General features: G+C 55.9%; 1 protein-coding gene across 7 annotated transcripts in view; it reads left to right on the top strand.

The window, feature by feature from the left end:
- The window catches only part of TEAD4 (TEA domain transcription factor 4), a 61,593-nt gene extending 46,147 nt beyond the window's left edge, over nucleotides 1–15,446 (top strand). For 5 of the 7 annotated variants that reach the window (XM_057703998.1, XM_057704000.1, XM_057703999.1 and 2 more), the window contains 5 exons: nucleotides 1,139–1,278; nucleotides 2,347–2,520; nucleotides 13,842–13,982; nucleotides 14,843–14,995; nucleotides 15,148–15,446. In XM_057703998.1, coding sequence (XP_057559981.1) covers nucleotides 1,139–1,278; nucleotides 2,347–2,520; nucleotides 13,842–13,982; nucleotides 14,843–14,995; nucleotides 15,148–15,261 — 722 coding nt within the window. In that variant the 3' untranslated portion in view covers nucleotides 15,262–15,446. Of the gene's footprint in view, nucleotides 1–1,138; nucleotides 1,279–2,346; nucleotides 2,521–4,192; nucleotides 4,367–13,841; nucleotides 13,983–14,842; nucleotides 14,996–15,147 lie in introns of those variants that run through there. The other 2 variants (XM_057703994.1, XM_057703997.1) reach the window with 2 other exon arrangements.
- The last annotated feature ends 1,308 nt before the right edge of the window (nucleotides 15,447–16,754 follow it).

Genomic DNA, 16,754 nt, shown 5'->3' with positions numbered 1-16,754 from the left:
AAGAGTGATTCAGCCTACCCGTCAAGTACCAGCTGGTGTGTCCAGCGTGGTCCTCTGCCCGCCCCTCCGCCATCCCTTCTGTGTCTCCTCCCCGGGCTCCTGACGTACCTGCCTCACTGCCCTCTCGTCCCGTCCATCACCAAGTCCCAGGATTTTGCTCCCTCCTTGTCCCTCCAGTGTTCCCTCCTCTCGCTCCACTGCCCTCTTCATTTTACCCCTGGGGGAAAGCCCGCGAGGCCCGCACTTCTGATCAGCCTCACCCCTGCCCAGTCCTTCCTCCACATGGAACAGGATCTTTAGAAATACACAGCCGATCGCTCCTCAGCCCCACTTAAAATCCTCCGGTCGCCCTCCTGAGCTCAGGCTGAAACCCGTACTCCTTACCTAGCAGCCAGGGCCTGTCTCCTCAGCCTTGTTTCTGGTCCCAGCACAAAACCTGCCCTTCCCATTACATCTGCCAGATGGAGCCTCCGAGCCAACGGAACGTTCCGCAGCCCCGTGCCCTTTGCCCGGAGCCCCCTTTCCCTGTCTGCACCTGCTGCCTCCCGCTTCTACTGCATAGCCTCTGTCAGCATCACCTTTAGGAGGCTTTCTGAGCACCTCCATGGTGGACCGGGACCCCCTGCCATGCTGAGTGCCTTCCCTGTCCATTTTCACCACTGCTTTACTTATTTGCAAACCCGCACTCAGTGCCTATTCTGGGCCGGGTGCTGTCCCTGGGGCTGGAGAGACAGCAGAGACTCCTGCCATTGTAATAATTTGTCTGGTCATCTCCCTGGCTGGACCTGAAACTCCTCCAGGGCAAGAACCAAGCAGAGGCTGCCCTAGAAGCCCTGGGTCCAGCAGGCATCACCCTCCCCCTCGCTGCCAGCATCCAGTCCCCCTTGAGTGCAGTTTTGTGCGGGGGCCCAAGAGGACTGAGCTGTTCCAGGCTGCACTCCCTGCCGGGGATGCCCCCGGACCACTGGCCAGTGCTTTGTCTCTCCCACCCCCACACGCCTGCTGGGAGGTCCCGTTAAGGCAGACAGCAGGTCCCCCAGCCAGCATGGGTCCCGCCAGTGGGTCTGGGGGCTTGGGGGGGGGGGTGCAGCAGGGAGGCTGCGTGGACCAGCTCCCATGTGCCGTCCACTGTGTGCAGGGTTCGAGTCTCCCGCAGGACCCACCCCGTCGCCCTCCGCACCCCCGGCACCCCCGTGGCAGGGCCGTAGCGTGGCCAGCTCCAAGCTTTGGATGTTGGAATTCTCTGCCTTCCTGGAGCGGCAGCAAGACCCCGATACGGTAGGTTCTGGCCGCTGCCCTGGAGTCCTCACTGCTGGGGGCTCCTGCTCCCGTGCCTCCTCCAGCCCCTGTTCCGCCGCCTCTGGCTTTCTCGCCCTGTCCTCTGCCCCGCTCCTCCTCGGGGCTGAACTTAGGTTCCCTGTTCCTTTCCATCCTCCCCGGTCCCTCTGTCCTCTCCCTCCCCGCTTCTTTCTCACCGGACCTGCCCTCTCTCCCCGGCTCAGTTTCCGCCCCCTCCCCTAAGCGCTCCCACGGTTTCTGTGCCTTGTCTCGGTCCCCCCAGGTTCTGTCCCTTCCCTGCTCCCTCCGTGCCCTCCTTCCTCCCAGTCCCCTCTCCGCCAGGCGTGGGTCCCAGCTCCCCCCGCAGGCTGCTCCGCCCTTTTCCCGTGGCTCTGAGGAGCCTCCTGGCCGCTTCATATCCTTGGGGAAACCTTGGGGAAACCGGCAGGAGCAGCAGCCCACCCCTACTCTGTCTCCTTCAGTGTCTGCTGTCCTGGGTCGCCTGCACAGCTCAAAGTAACACCTGTCTGGGTAGGCAGGATGCTAAAGCTGGGGAGACTCCACTGACCCTTTCACTCTGACATTTTCAAGCTTATGTTTTAGGTGAGGAACCCATGCGTCAAACAAACCCTTCCTGAGACGCCCAGCGTGGACCACAAAAGAAGCAGCTCTTCTTTAGTTGCAGTGAGGGCCCCCAGTCCCCACCTCCGAGGGAGGGAGCACCCCTTGTCTGGGCCAGTGGTCTTCCATCATTTTGGACCACGGGGGTCCAACATAGAAAATGACTTGCCTAAGGATGTTTAGTGGCAGAGTCAAGGCAGAACAGTACGGATAGCAACCAAAACATGCCGAGCACCTGCTGGGGGCCACACTCCTCCAGGTGCTGGACACCTGTTACCTCTGCTTTACACTCAGACCGTCTACCTGCTCTGTTTTACCAGAGGGGAAACTGAGGCCCGAGCCGTGGCATCCCCTGCTCTGGGCCCCTGGCCAGGCGCGGAGCCCCGGTCTGGTCTGTCTGCCCCGCTGCCCCTGCGGCCCCTCAGACCGGCTCTTCTGTGTCCACAGTACAACAAGCACCTGTTCGTGCACATCGGCCAGTCGAGCCCCGGCTACGGCGACCCCTACCTCGAAGCTGTGGACATCCGCCAGATCTACGACAAGTTCCCGGAGAAGAAGGGCGGCCTCAAGGAGCTCTTTGAACGGGGACCTTCCAATGCCTTTTTCCTCGTGAAGTTCTGGGTAAGCCTTTGATGACCTCTTCCTTCCTACCCCAGCATGTCGATGACCATGAGGAGAAAGGAGGAGGGGTGCCCTCGCCAGGGGTGGGGCCTGGGACACGCAGGACCAGTGCGAAGGGCCAGCACAGAGTGGCCCTCTGGGGACGGGAGCTCAGACTGGGTGGGGTGCTTGGGGCCGCAAAGCGAGGCCTCCTCCTGTTGGGTGGCGATGGCAGCTGCTCCCTGAAGTGCAGCCTAAGAGGTCTTTGGTACCAAAGAGGAGCTACAGGAGACCCTAAAGGGTAGTCCCCTGAGACGTTGAATGCCAAGGTTTCCGGGCCCACAGCGGGGCAGCCGTTGGGCTTGACGGGGCGTGGAGAAGTGGACTGTAGGCTTAGGTTGGGTCATCCCCAAAGAAACACCCAGCTCGTCCAAGAGCTCATCTTGGCCTCCGCTGCCCTCCCCACCTCACCCCTGCAAGGGTGCTGTGTAGGTAGAGCCCCTTCCTTTTGAAATCTCCTCCAAAACCAGGAGCCATAGGACCTGTGCCAGGGGCCCAGCGCCCACAGAAAAGGGATGCCGGGAAGAGAGACAGTGCAGGGGTAGCCAGCGGGAGGAAGCGCAGCAAATCCTTCTGGTGGGGTGGTCGGAGACTTTGAATCATCTCAGAGCCCCAGAGCTGGGCCTTTATTTGGTCTCGGACCGCTTTGATAAGCTGAAAGCTGTGCTTTTCCCAGTAGTGGGCATATTCACACGGAAGTGTATATGTAGTTCCAGGTGGCTCACTGGCCCCTGGCTGGGAACTCTTAGCCCAGCCCTCATCCACAACCAAACCCCTGGGGCTGGCTGTCTGCAGAAGAGGCTGGAACAGAGACCCAGGGCCCCAATCTCGAAGAGGCCCAGTGTTTGCCCCTGCAGGACGGTTTGCTCTGCAAGCAGGTGGAGGTTGGCCCTGGGCCTGCAGGGATGGGCAAAGTCTATTAGGGAAAGGGAAAGGGTCTCCAGGGGAGCTGGTCATGGGTAAACGTGTAAGAGAGGGAACAGCGGAAAGTGAAATGGGAGAGGAGTCCGATCCTGGGAGGTCCCGATCCTACAGAGGTCTGGATTTGATTCTGTGCTGGGATGAAAAATAGGTAATAGTTTCTTTTACTTTATTTTATTTTGAATCAATGCATGTTCATAGTTACTAACACCAAGAGGCTTATAATGAAAACCGCGAGAGTCTCACCTCCCCCCCCAACCCCAAGCCCAATCCCAGAAGTAATCACTGTAAAATGTCACTGTTTATTCTGGGTTTTATCTCCTTAGTTCTAAATAATATGCTTATATTGCTACACTTTGATATCATGACTATGTATTATGTATTTATGGTAGAAAAATATTGGCTATGTTATACCACTTTTCTCCCTCATCATCCCAGTAAGTTATATAATTTAGTCAAAGCAATAAAATGTTTACATTTTGTGACAATGTTGATTAACCACCAGTGTGTAATGATTACATTTCATGTCTTGTACAACTTTTGTTTCTTCCTAAAAAGAAATGGCTTTCTCACTTGCACATTTCTAAGTAAGCCTGTTATTAAAATTTTATAAATTATCCCATCATAACCACCATATAAAATTTAAAAAATTGTTTTTCCCCCAGAGCTCAAACCTATCAGATACTTTATCCTTTCCTCCTTTCTCCTTCAGGATGCCTCTGTTCTGCTCTGGTTTGAACCGGTTTTCCTCCAGGCCTGCTCGACAGTTGTCCTGAGACCTCCGTTTACTGCTCCTCTATATTGAATCTACAGTTTCCTAGATCTCATATTTCTCTCTTTTTTGGTGCCCTCCCTCATTTTGCTGGAACACATTCTCTAGTACCTTCCTAAGAAAAGGTGCATGGTGTTCTAAGTCTACCTGTTTGAAATGTCATTTATTTTCAGTACCTAGTTGATAGTTTGGGTACAGAATCTCGATCATAAATGATTTTCTCTAGAAGTGATTTTCAAGAATCAGTTTTTGGTTGCTCCAATGTCTTGTAACAAGTAGACTGGTAGTATTCTAATTCTCTGTCCTTTGTTATGTAACTTGGTTTTTTTAGCCTCTAGGGGTTTTGTGTTTCTTCTCTATTCCTTACATTCTTAAATTTCATGGTAATAAGCTTTGGGATCTGTTGTTTTTCTTCCTGTTATTGAGCCAGGTACTTGGTAGGTGAGATGAGAGTCTCTCAGTTTGGTAAATTCACTTATGCTATTTCTTTTCCTTTGTTTTCTCTGTGTTCTTTTCCAGGAACCCCTGTTAGTCTGATGTTGGATATCCCAGATTTATCCTCTCTGATTTCTACCATTTCTTTATTTTCCAAATCATTTTCTTGGAGATTTTCTGAACTTTATCTTCTAGTTAAGAGCGAATCTGAGTGAATATTACATAAAACCCAAAGTAACACTGGCATGAGTAAATTGTTTGTTTTTCTTTCATGTAAAATCGGTCTGGTGGTAGACTGTCCAGGGCTGGTCCAGCAGCTCCAGGAAATCGCCGGAGACCTGACACTTCTGTGTCTGCCATTCTCAGTGTGTGGCTTCTGTCCTCAAGGTCATGGCTGCTGGGGTTCCAGCCAACACTTCCATTTTTCAGGCATCAAGAAGGGGGAAAGCGAACTTAGTTCCCTTTAAGGAGCCTTCCTGGAAGTCCCACACCACACTTACTTAGTTGTCTGGTTGCAGGACACTTCAAAGGAGCCAGGGAAATATATTCTTTTAGTTGAGTAAATTGCCATTCTGAATGAAATCAGGGTTCTATTACTATAGAAGATGAATGACTCTTTCAATTACTGATGCGTCATAGTTTAACTGATGGCATTTTTTTCCATAGTGGTGCATCATCATTTAGTGGTGAAATAGAGTAATGGAATATGGTGGCATTCTCTGCCCCCACCGTGTATTGAATATTTAATTTTGACCACGACATTTTTATTTATTTTTTTAAGAAATCCCAGCTTTTATTTATTTATTTATTTATTTTAGGCTGCGTTTGGGTCTTTGTTGCTGCGTACGGGCTTTTTCTAGTTGCAGCGAGCAGGGGCTGCTCTTAGTTGCAATGCGTGGGCTTCTCATTGTGGTGGCTTCTCTTGTTGAGGAGCATGGGCTCTAGGCACGTGGGCTCAGTAGTTGTGGCACATGGGCTTAGTTGCTCTGTGGCATGTGGGATCTTCCTGGAGCCAGGGCTCAAACCCATGTCCCCTGTATTGGCAGGCAGTTTCTTAACCACTGCACCACCAGGAGGTCCTGACATTTTTAATTTTTAAGAGCTCTTTCTTCTTTAATTGCATGCTGATTTTGTTTCATGGCTACAATTTTTTCTGTCATCTTTCTGGGGATGTGAAGTGAGAATTATTTTTTAAGTTTTCTTCTGCTCCCTTCTTTGTTTCCTTTTAGTCCTTTTTTTTTTTTTTTTTGTCTGTTTTAGTCTCTATCTTTCAAGTTGGAGGGTTTTCTCAAATGTCTATAATTCTTGGCCATATTTTTTGGTCCTTATTTTTTTTAACAGCTTTATTGCCATATAATTCACTTACCATATAATTCACTTACTTAAAGTGTACACTTCAGTGTTTTTAGTATATTCACAGAGTTGTGCAGCCAGTGATAACATTTTCATCACCCCCCAAATAAACCCCAAACCCTTCAGCCATCACCTCCACCCCCAGCCTTAGACAACCACTTATCTGCTTTCTGTCTCTATAGCTTTTCTGGATGTCTCATATAAATGGACTCTCATAATACGTGGTCTTTTGTGACTGGATTCTTTTACTTAAAGTAAGTTTTCAAGGTCTAGCCATATTACAGCACATATCAGGGCTTCATTCCTTTTTATGGCTGAGTAATATTCCATTGCCTGAAAAGACCACATTTTCTTTATCCATTCATCTGTCAAGGAGGAAAATTGGGGTGTTTCCGCCTTTGGGCTATTGTGAATGATGGTGCTGTGAACTTCATATGCAAGTCTTTGTGTGGACATAGCTTTTTATTTCCCTTGGATAGATACTTAGGTGTGGACTTGCTGGATCATATGACCTTTTTGAGGAGCTGCCAGACTGCCTTACACAGTGGCTGCGCCACTTTGCATTCCCACCAGCAGTGGACGAGGGTCTCAGCGTTCCCACATCCTCACCAACACTTGATATTTTCCCTGATTCTAGCCATCCCAGTGTGTAGGAAGTGGTGTTCATTGTGGTTTTGATTTCCCTGTGCTTATTGGCCATTTGTACATCTTCTTTGAAGAAATGTCTGTTCAGCTCCTTTGCCCCTTTTTAAGTTGAGTTATTTGTCTTTTTATTATTGAGTTATGAGGTCTTCATTTATTACAAAGGAAAGTCCCTTATCAGGTATATGACTTGTAGATACTGCCCCTCTCCCCCATTCTGTATATTCACATTCTTGAGAGCATCCTTTTTTTTTGGCCACGCTGCATGGCTTGCAGGATCTTAGTTCCCTGACCAGGGATCGAACCCAGGCCCTCAGCAGTGAAAGCGCAGAGTCCTAACCACTAGACCACCAGGGAATTCCCTTTTCATTTTGATGAAGTCCCGTGTATCCTTCCTTTTGTGTGTGTGTGTGTGTGTGTGTTTTAATTAATTAATTTTTACCAAAGAATATTATAATTTGACATAATTGTTTTAATCCCCCCCACTTACCCCCCTTCCTTTTGTTGTTCAGGTCATTTGTCCACGTTCACTGGGCTTCACTTTCAGGTGGTCAGGGTTGGGGAACCAGCTGCTTTATGGAAGAAACTGGTAAATGTCGGCATATTTACGGGACCTTTTCCTTTCCTGAGGTGGTTGAGTTTCTCCAGAGAAGACCTGTTCGGCCCCCTCTGCCAAGGATATACGAACATTCTAGCAGTGGGGCAGGGAGAGGGCTGGGGAGCGGGCCGCTTCCTGGGCCGTGTTCACCTTGTGCCCCGGCTCCCAGACTCTCTGATGTGCCTGGTGTCTTTGAGACCTGACACTCTCCTGTTTAATTTCTCCCTCGGATGGGGGGACGGGCCCGGAGGCCTGGTCACCCAGTGTGCAGCCAGTTCCCTGTGTCACATCCTGTGCCCCCCTGGCCCCCATGATCCTGTGCCCTCGCATCCCGAGGATGGTGTCCTCACCCGTCACCCCCCTGAAGGCACTTTCAGGTTGTAACTCCTCTCGTTTGCCCTGCAGAAGCCATCCTAGTTCAGATTGGCCGTCAGTCCTCTGGAATTTGTTCAACTCTCCTATCCGTTTGGTGTCTTCTCTGTTTTCGTCGTGTGTACGATGCAGCACATTAAAAAAGGTCTTTGCCCTTATCCTACTCAGCTCTCTGGACGAGGAAACTTGAACTTGTATGGTCGGTCTCCCATTTTACCCAGAAGTCCACGAGGGCCACCTCTAACGGTGGTAGCCATTGTTTGGAGTGCTGGATTGAGAAGGACCTGGAGGGCATCCTTCCTGGGTTAACTGGTAATGTCTGCCGTGGGCTCAGCAGGGGAGGGTAGTGCGCGTTTCCTACACGTTCACCCTCCCTTCTGTTTAGGTGATGAGGAGTTGTTTAAGGTTGTTGAACAGGGCATGGCATGGCCAGAGTTGTGCTTGGTGGGGGGCATCCAGACTGACAGCTGCGATACAGGCCGACCAGGAGACCTCCGCCTCCTTTGGGCCTCAGTGGAGAGGCTCCCTTTAGAGTCTGATGTACGAGGTAGGATGCCAGGCTGCCATTTTTCAGGAAGGGCTTAAACCACCTCACTTCCCCTTTTCCTCTCCCCCTTCTCCCTTCCAGCCCTGAACGTGGGAGTTGGAACCAAGAGGCTTTGTTGTCGGCAGCAACTAGCGTTGGCACCATCTGGCCAGCAGTGGCGACGCCCACTTCCTGCTGTGTGTCCAGGGAGGCTCCTGGCCTTTCCTTCAGCCTGCACCCTCTCACCCGCTCCTTCCCCCACTCCACAAGCCTGCCCAGGCTCAGCCTTCACTAGGAAGAAGGCCCTAAGCTCAGCTACCCCGAGGGTTCAATTTAGGGCAACCCCTGACCCGGGAGGCCTGCCTGGCAGGAGGCAGTGATGGGAACACCACCCTGGTCGAGGGAGTTAGCATACTAGGGGCTCTTTTCACCAGCTCCTGCCTTCTTTCAGTTGATGATAATACTCTGTATTCTTCTAGCCACCACCCAGATGAGAACCATCCTAGGCCCCCATTTCACAGATGGGGAGACTGAGACATGCAGTAAGCAAGGGCCTGGCTCTGAGACCCCCAGCCCCGGCAAGCCTCACTCCTGTAATCTTTCTTGTGATGCACACACCGAGGTAGGTCAGGCAGTCGGTGGAAGGTCACCCCGGGCACTGTTCATCACTTGACTTCTACTAGCATGTTTCATCCTTGCCACACCCCTGAAGGGAGGTACAGTTGACAGCCTCGTTCCGTACAGGGGAGACTGAGGCACGGAGAGGTGAAATGATGTGCTGGGGCTGCCCAGTTCATAGTGGCAGAACCAGGATTCAGACCCAGGCAGCCCGGCTCTGGGAGTGTGTGTGGAACCATTACCCTAAACCATCCTGCCTTGCCAAGTGCCTGGTGCCCCCCTCAGGGCCCTGGTGCTCCCCCTGCTACTGGTGGAGAAGGCTCTGGATTGCCTCAAAAGGGCCCCCAGCCCCTGCAGACAGGCAGCCTGTGCAGGCAGGGAGAGAGCAGACTTAGCTGTGCATTGAGTGTCGAACCAGGCACTTGGGGTTCTTGGGTTTTCTAGAGCCCAGGCTTCCCTTCCAGGAAATGGGCAGGGGCATCCGGCCTAGGGAGAGAGTTGGCAGGTGGGAAGGAAGACTATAGCATCCTTCTCCAACCTGGCTCCCGGCCCTGGTCTTCTCCTGCCTTCTGACTCTGGGGAGGCTGGAGGTGGGGGTGATGGGAGAAGAGAGGGTGGAGACAGTGGTGCCAGGAAGCGTGATTGGGCAGCTTCCACTTCGGGCCTCTGTGCTCCGTCCGCGGGCTTCACACACAGCCTGTGCCGTGCGGACCTGACGGGAGCTCACGTTCCGAGTGGTAGAGTCAGAGCAGGTCTCGCCTGTTCTGTGTGGGCTGTCACCACCACATGGGGAGGGGGTGGGCAACAAGCGAGCCCTCTGGGAGTGTCAGGAGAGCAGGCAGGCAGCAGAGGGCCCGGCTGGAGAGCTGTGTCCCAAGGGACTCTCAGCTCCTCTGCACCCTGCTTCTCCACCTGAAAAATCAGCACTTTGTTCTTAAGGGCCTGCGAGGGGCTGTGTGTCTGAGGATGCTGATGTGTGGGGTCAGCTGGCCGTGAAGGGGGCCGCGTGCCTCCCTGTCCCTGGCCCGATCCCCAGCAACCGGGCCTCTGTGAAGTCCCGAGGCTCAGGCAGAGTGAGCGGGTGACATTGGAGCAGGGGTGGGGCTGGGGGAGCATGTGGGTGGCCAGGGCACCTTGGCCGTCACCTGGTGCCTCTCCTCCTGTGCAGGGAAGGTGGAGGCACCAGGGAAGGACAGACCTGGGATGTGGGGGAGGAGGGTCTCCTGCTTGCTAACTGTGAGATGTGGGGTCCTCCCGGGTAGCCCCGGCTCCCCAGCTGTCCGGAGCCCTTCTCTCGTGTGCCCTGGCCTGGTGTTCGGGTGAGGCTGGCCACGCAGTTAGGAAGGGACGCTGCCAGGCCAGGGCACAGTGCTGCTCCCTGCCCCGCAGAGCCTCCCTTCTCCCGCCTGGCGGTTTTCTCCTCCTGCTGCGGAGTGGGTCAGAGTCTGCTCGTAGTGGGAGGAGGACTCACGTCCCAGCTCAGCCTCCTGGCCCCCTCCTGCCGTAGTCACTGTTCTCACTGGTGGGGGTGGGTAGGAAGTGTTCGGCTCGCGTCCACCAGGACTCATTGGTTCCAGCTGGCGGTGGCATCGGGTGGAGGAGGGGTGGGGGGTCAGGCGGTGTTCTGTGGATGTGAGATGCAGGGGCTGAGAAGCTCCCAGCTCCCCCAGGGCATGTGAGACCAGCAGAGGCCACCTCTGTCCTTAGGCAGCGGGAGAGGGGACTCTTAGGGGACACCGATGGCCATTAACTCCAGTCTGCAGGTGGACATGCCGGGCAGAGGTGGGCCGAGGCTGGGCAGGAAGGACAGTGCCCCAGACCCTCCTCTGTTACCGGGCCCTGACATCTCTCCCAGCACACACCAGCGCACGACAATGAATCTGAGCCCCCCGGCCCCCATGCCCGGCTGTCCCAGCTCATCTGTCAGCCACCCGATCCCCCGCACCTGCTCTAGGCACAGCCTGAGAGCTGCCCACCACACGCAGCTGTGAATGGGGTGGAGAGAGGAGAGCGAGGGGGCATTTGGAGGGTGGGGGGCGGTGGAGGGGCCTCTCAGGGTAATGTGGGGGGCAGCTCTGCTCTCAGGCTGAGAAGGCAGAGACGCAAAGCTTGTTTAGGGGGATGCTCAGAGTGGGGGTACCCGGTGGGGGTGCAGGAGGGGGTGGGTCGTAGTTAGGACAGCACTGAGGATGGTGAGGTGCTGGGGGGTGTGCAGCTGTCACTGGCCAGGGTCCCCCGGGTCCAAGCAGGGGCTTCACAGGGCAGATTCTGGGGCAGACTTTGGACCATCGCTTGTGAGACTTTTCTCTCTGCCCCATCTCCTCTCTTTCTCTCTCTCTCTCAACCACTAGCTCCCCACAGGTCACACGCTCCTCGAGAGCAGAGACAACATCGCAGCCTCTTTGCCCCCCTCCCCCCACCCTGGCGGTGCTGGGCCAGGCAGGATACACGGGCGACTGAGTGACGGAAGGGCCAGGCGAGTGGGAGGCAATGCCAGAAGCCCAGGGAGTGTCTTTGGGCCAGGGCGGGGCGGGGCTCCGAGGACTGGCGGGGGTGTAGGAGATGGATGTCCCCCCTGTGAGCACGGGACCGCTCCTCACCCAGAGCCACTCTGTTGAAGGCACACGCTGCGCCCAGCCCGAGCCCTGGGAGAGGCTGGGTTCCTGCCTCCAGGGTGCTTACCATCCGGAAGGGGCAAGGCCAGACCTGCCCGCACAAGGTGGTGGCGAGCTCGTCCCATCGCTGCAGGGTGCTGGGCAGCTGCTACCCCGAGCCAGGGAGAGCCCTGCCCGAGCCCCGTGCACAGCGCACGAATCTGCATGTCTTTAACAGTTGGGTGATTGTTTTCATATCTGTTAGAAGAAACAGACTCTCTGATGCCGTGGATGTGATTGCTTAGAAGAAGAATGAGTTGATTGGAAAGAAACCGCTAGGGGCGGAGTAGGATGTGCTGTGCGGTGGGCAGGGTGTGAATAGTGTTAATCAGGAGGAGGCCGCAGGGGCTGAGTCTGGGAGACACCGGTTCTTGCCTGGCCTCGCCCGTTGGCCAGTGTCACCCCCTCCTCTGGGGGCCTGCCCTCCCCAGGAGCGGGGCACCCTGCCAGCTCTTTTCCAGGCACGGTCCACGTTCCTGCCCTGCGCTTCTGTGTCTCGAGCACACAAACTGTCCCTCGGGCCCTTCTGAAGTCTGACAGACTGGGTCTCCGAGGAGGAGCATGTGACAGTGAGGAGAACAGGAGAGCGAGCGGGTGCTGGTCCCAGGTCCCAGGTTTAACTGCCTGGCCCACCTCTGCAGACCCCTGGGCACCGCCTGCCCTGCTCCACCCCCCCCCCCCCCCCCCCCCCCACACACACACAGACAGGGGAGGCTGCTGCTTATTTCAGAATTTGGGGGGTTTTTTTGTTTTTGTTTTTTGGCCATGCCACGTGGCTTGCGAGATCTTAGTTCCCCAACCAGGGGTGGAACTGGGCCCTCAGCAGTGGAAGTGCAGAGTCCTAGCCACTGGACTGCCAGGGAATTCCCTGTAATTGTTTTTTTTCTTTCTTCCTAATGGCCCCTGAAAGCCACTGCTGGGCACACTGAAGAATAAGCCACCTAGGTCATCATGGACACGGCCTTTATATTCATTTTAAAAGTAACACATCCTCATTCTGTTTTATAACCTGCTGTTTTCTTTCTTTCCAGTCAACATTATGTTGTAGTCAGTTCACAATAGTAGATACAGGTCCTTCTTGACACGGTGTGTGGCTGTGTAATATTTCCGCTGTGCCTAAGACATTGCCCCCCGCCAGTCTAGAGCGCGTCCTTGCTTTCAGAAAACTTTGTTCCCCAAAGGAGAGAAAAGTAACGACTTTGGTGGCCAGGGACAGATCAGCCCGGAGCTCGCCTCTGAATCGTGCTGGAACCTTCCTGGGGTTCTCGGGCTCCCGTAACTTTGTGCAGCAGAGGCCTTGGGCTGGAATCTTTCTTGCGGCCCGGAGCCCCCTGTGTTTGTGTGGCTGCGCTCTGGGTCCCTCTGGGCAGTGATTTGGGACGAGTTGTGTGGGTGGGAGGAGAGGCTTTGCCCTAAGAATAAGCCTTTTGTGATCTGTCTGCACATTTCTTCTGTGCTTGAAGTTGCTCTGTTAGCACCCTGACTCAAATGGGGTGATTTGCTGTGGGGCCCAGGTACCTGGGCTCTCAGTGGTTGGGGGCTTCAGAAATACAGTTCCTGCCTCTGCATCTCCATGGCACCAAACTGGCTCACCGAGGATCTCCCTGCCTCTCGGGCTCTCTGCTGGGTGGGAGAAGCCCTGGAGTTGGGGCCTGAGATCCAGGCTCATCGCTCTGTGGCTTGAGTAAGGCCCGCAGTTGAGGAGCCTGAGATCAAACTGAGGCCCCCATCCTGCCTCATCCCCCTCGCAGGGAATGGGTGTGAAGTCATGAGTGTTACCCACCTTTCCTAGGGGCGCAACTGCACATCACCCCAACACACAGCAGCAAGCGCCCTGCCTTCAGGAAGGATGAGAGGCAGGAAGCTGGTCAGAGGACCGGGGCTCCCACGCCAGGCTGGGCAGTGAGTTCCCTGTAGCAAAGGAGCTCGGCGAGAGGGTGCACACCAGACTCGTGTTTTACAGAGAACTCTTAGAGCAGTTAGAAGAGGAGCCCAGAGGAAGGAGGCCGGTGCTGGGGAGATTGGTCTGGAGGCGGAACAGAGATGCAGAAGGTCAAGGATGGCCGGGTTTGCCGTGCCGCGGAGATGGCGAGAGACCAGCCCCCAGAGCCATCACTGACAGGGTACCGGCAGGGTCTCCATGTCCTAAAGGCCAGTTTGGAGCCCTACCTGCTGGGCAGTTGCTATTGTGTGGGCCACGCGACCTGACTGGGCCTGCGTGTGGACGGACGAGGTAGCTTTCTGAGGTCCTATGTCCATGTTCTTTCCACGCCCCCTCATGGCGTCCTAGCCCTGGGATGAGGCTGTGCCCCTGAGGCCTCCTTGACGCCGCCCCCGACGGGGCGCCTCTGAGGTACCGCCCCTCCTAGGTCTCCGCTTGTCTCCCTCCAGGCAGATCTCAACACCAACATCGAGGACGAGGGCAGCTCCTTCTACGGGGTGTCCAGCCAGTACGAGAGTCCCGAGAACATGACCATCACCTGCTCCACCAAGGTGTGCTCCTTCGGCAAGCAGGTGGTGGAGAAAGTGGAGGTAGGCCAGGCCCCCGCCCGCCCGGCCACCAGACCTTCGTGCCGCTGCGGCCTGGGCGCCTCACCTCTTTCCCCAGATTTGTCTGAATTAATGCAGTCGGACCCTCGCCGTCCCTCATCATTGACAACCCCCCTCAGGTTCCAGCACAAGCAGAACCCCGGCCCCCCCGCCCCCGTTCCCATCCTGGCGGGTCTCACCTGCGGCACGTCGGGTCACGTCGGGTCACAGGGAGCCATTTTAGCACCCCGGTGCTGAGCCGCCGCCCCTCCCCACCCCCCCAGAGCTCAATCCTCGACCTCTCGGGTGGAGTCCGGGCAGCTGCAGTCTCTGAAAAGCCCTTTGAGTTATTTATTTCCAATGAGATTTTAATTTTGAGATAATTGTGGGTCCACGTGCAGTTGTAATCCCTCGCCTGGCTCCCCCGATGGCAGCATCTACATGCCTAGAGTGGAACAGTAGCAACCTGGCTGTTGACACGATGTAGCCCACTAACCCGATTCACATTCCGTCCATTTACACGCACTCATTCATGTGCACGTGTGTGCGTGTGCACCGATGTGTGGATACACATACATGACGGTTCCGTGGCCACAAGGTCCCTGTGGCCCCTCCCCCCTCGTGCAGCTGGGAATGAGCCGTCACCCTGTCCCCTCCTCCATGTCTTTAAGCGCCTTCCTTTGATACCCGGCTTCTAGGTCACGGGCGGGGTGGAGCGGGGGGGTGCTCTGACTTGAGCATCCCCGGGGCTCTGCCCGTCCTTCCCCCTTAAGGCCGAGTGGGTCATGGAGCTTCCTCGCGGAGCTGGCCGGGCTGGAGGTGGGCAGCAGCCTCCTGAGCCCTGCTGTCCCCCGGCCCTGCAGACCGAGTACGCGCGCTACGAGAACGGCCACTACTCCTACCGCATCCACCGCTCCCCACTCTGCGAGTACATGATCAACTTCATCCACAAGCTGAAGCACCTGCCCGAGAAGTACATGATGAACAGCGTGCTGGAGAACTTTACCATCCTGCAGGTGTGTGTGCGGGGGGAGAGGGGTGTGTGTGTATGCAGGTGTGGGGGGCAGATGTGTAGGGGGTAGGTGTGTGGGGTGGGAGCAGGCAGTGGGCAGGGCAGATGGCATGCCGTCTCCTGGGCCCCTCACCCCTCCTCCCCTCACCCCTGCAGGTGGTCACCAACAGAGACACGCAGGAAACCCTACTGTGCATCGCGTACGTCTTCGAGGTGTCGGCTAGCGAGCACGGGGCTCAGCACCACATCTACCGGCTGGTGAAGGAATAAGAGACCGGGGAGCAGGGAGGGGAGTGAGACATCACGTGTGCAGGGACGTGGGGAGGGGACCTGTGGGGGCAGCCTCCCCGAAGCACCAAGAGAGTTGAGGTCATGACTCTTCTACCCAGGAACAAACTGTGCCTGAACCCGCAGTGCCTAAGCCCAATAAACCCAAGATCTGTGCATTTTCAGAGGCCCCATCTGGCTGTGTGAGCCTCGGGAGGGGCTGAGGGAGCAGGGGACCAGCTGGGAAGCAGGCCAGAAGCAGCCCCGGGGTGCGGTTCTAAAGCCAAGGCCGCAGAGGACTCAGCCAGGAACGTCGCCAGGTGCTGAACCTCAAGATGGGACAGTCTCTGTGCTGCACTGGATCCCCTGCCCCCCACTGCCAGCCACGCTGGGAGGCCACGCGTGGGTCCTCGGCCTGTGCGTCCTGTGCGGGCACCTCGGCTACCGGGAGAGATGTATCCGCCCTGGCCACCTCTGCAGCCACTGCCCCAGGACAGCCGACAGTGAGGCCCGGCCCAGCCCTGGGGGTGGGTTTCGGGTGTGGAGGTGACTGAGTGGTCCAGAGGTTGGAAGTGGACAGTCAGAGCTCTTTAGGTAGTGTTCATGCATCTCCAGCGGACGTGGGCTCCGTGGCCACACTGGCTGCCTGGGGAGTGGGTCCCAGGTCAGGGGAGCCCAAGATCTCGAGGGCAGGAGTGCTAGAGCCAGCTTTTGAGTGTGGATGGTGAGGCTGGGTCATGCAGCCTCCTCTCTGGTGGTGAAGGCCAAGAAAGTTGGTCAGCAGCCTGAGTTGGACCAGTGGTCTCTGAGACCGCGCAGTCTGGATGGTCTGTGAGTCTCACCGCAAACCCCTCCCGGCCAAGAAGCCTGCTGGGTGGTGACCGCCTTGGAGCAGCCTGGGCTGTCCCCTCCCTCTCCAAAGGGCAGGTTCTGTGCCCCCGGGGTATGGAGGAGGAGGGGACTGGAGGGGACCCACTGAGGGATTTCCCTGGTCTGTTTCTCCTGGGAACTGGCCTCAGTCCTCGTGTTCCCTGCTGTCCGACCTGTCTCCCTCTTTCCTCCCTGTGAAGGGGGACGACCTTAGCGAGGAGGAGAGATCAAGTCTGTAAAGTGCCTGGTGCAAGATGCACTAATACGAAAGGTACCATCCCCTGATCCCCGCCCTTGGGCTGCCTGGGCCTTGCTCTTTGCTGCCATCTAGTGGCCATTTGGTATCACCTTCCCTAAGGGGGAACCACAATTCCAGGAGCCTGAAACCGAAGGGGAGCGAGATTCAACCTGCAGGCGTTTTGTGTGGCCAGCACCAGGGAGATGTAAGGGGATACGAAGTGAGTAAGACGGCGTTGAGGAGGTGTTATGGAGTTGTTAGGAGCAAGGGCTCTGGAGCCGGGCAGCTGGGATTGGAATCCTGGTGCTCAGCTACGGACTAGCTGTGTGGCCTTGGGGCAAGCTGCCTAATTTCACCGTGCCTCAGTTTTCCCATCTGTAAAATGGGT

Source organism: Hippopotamus amphibius, chromosome 12 (assembly GCF_030028045.1).
Source record: "Hippopotamus amphibius kiboko isolate mHipAmp2 chromosome 12, mHipAmp2.hap2, whole genome shotgun sequence".
NCBI lineage: Eukaryota > Metazoa > Chordata > Mammalia > Artiodactyla > Hippopotamidae > Hippopotamus > Hippopotamus amphibius.
This window is presented reverse-complemented; position numbering and strand designations above follow the sequence as displayed.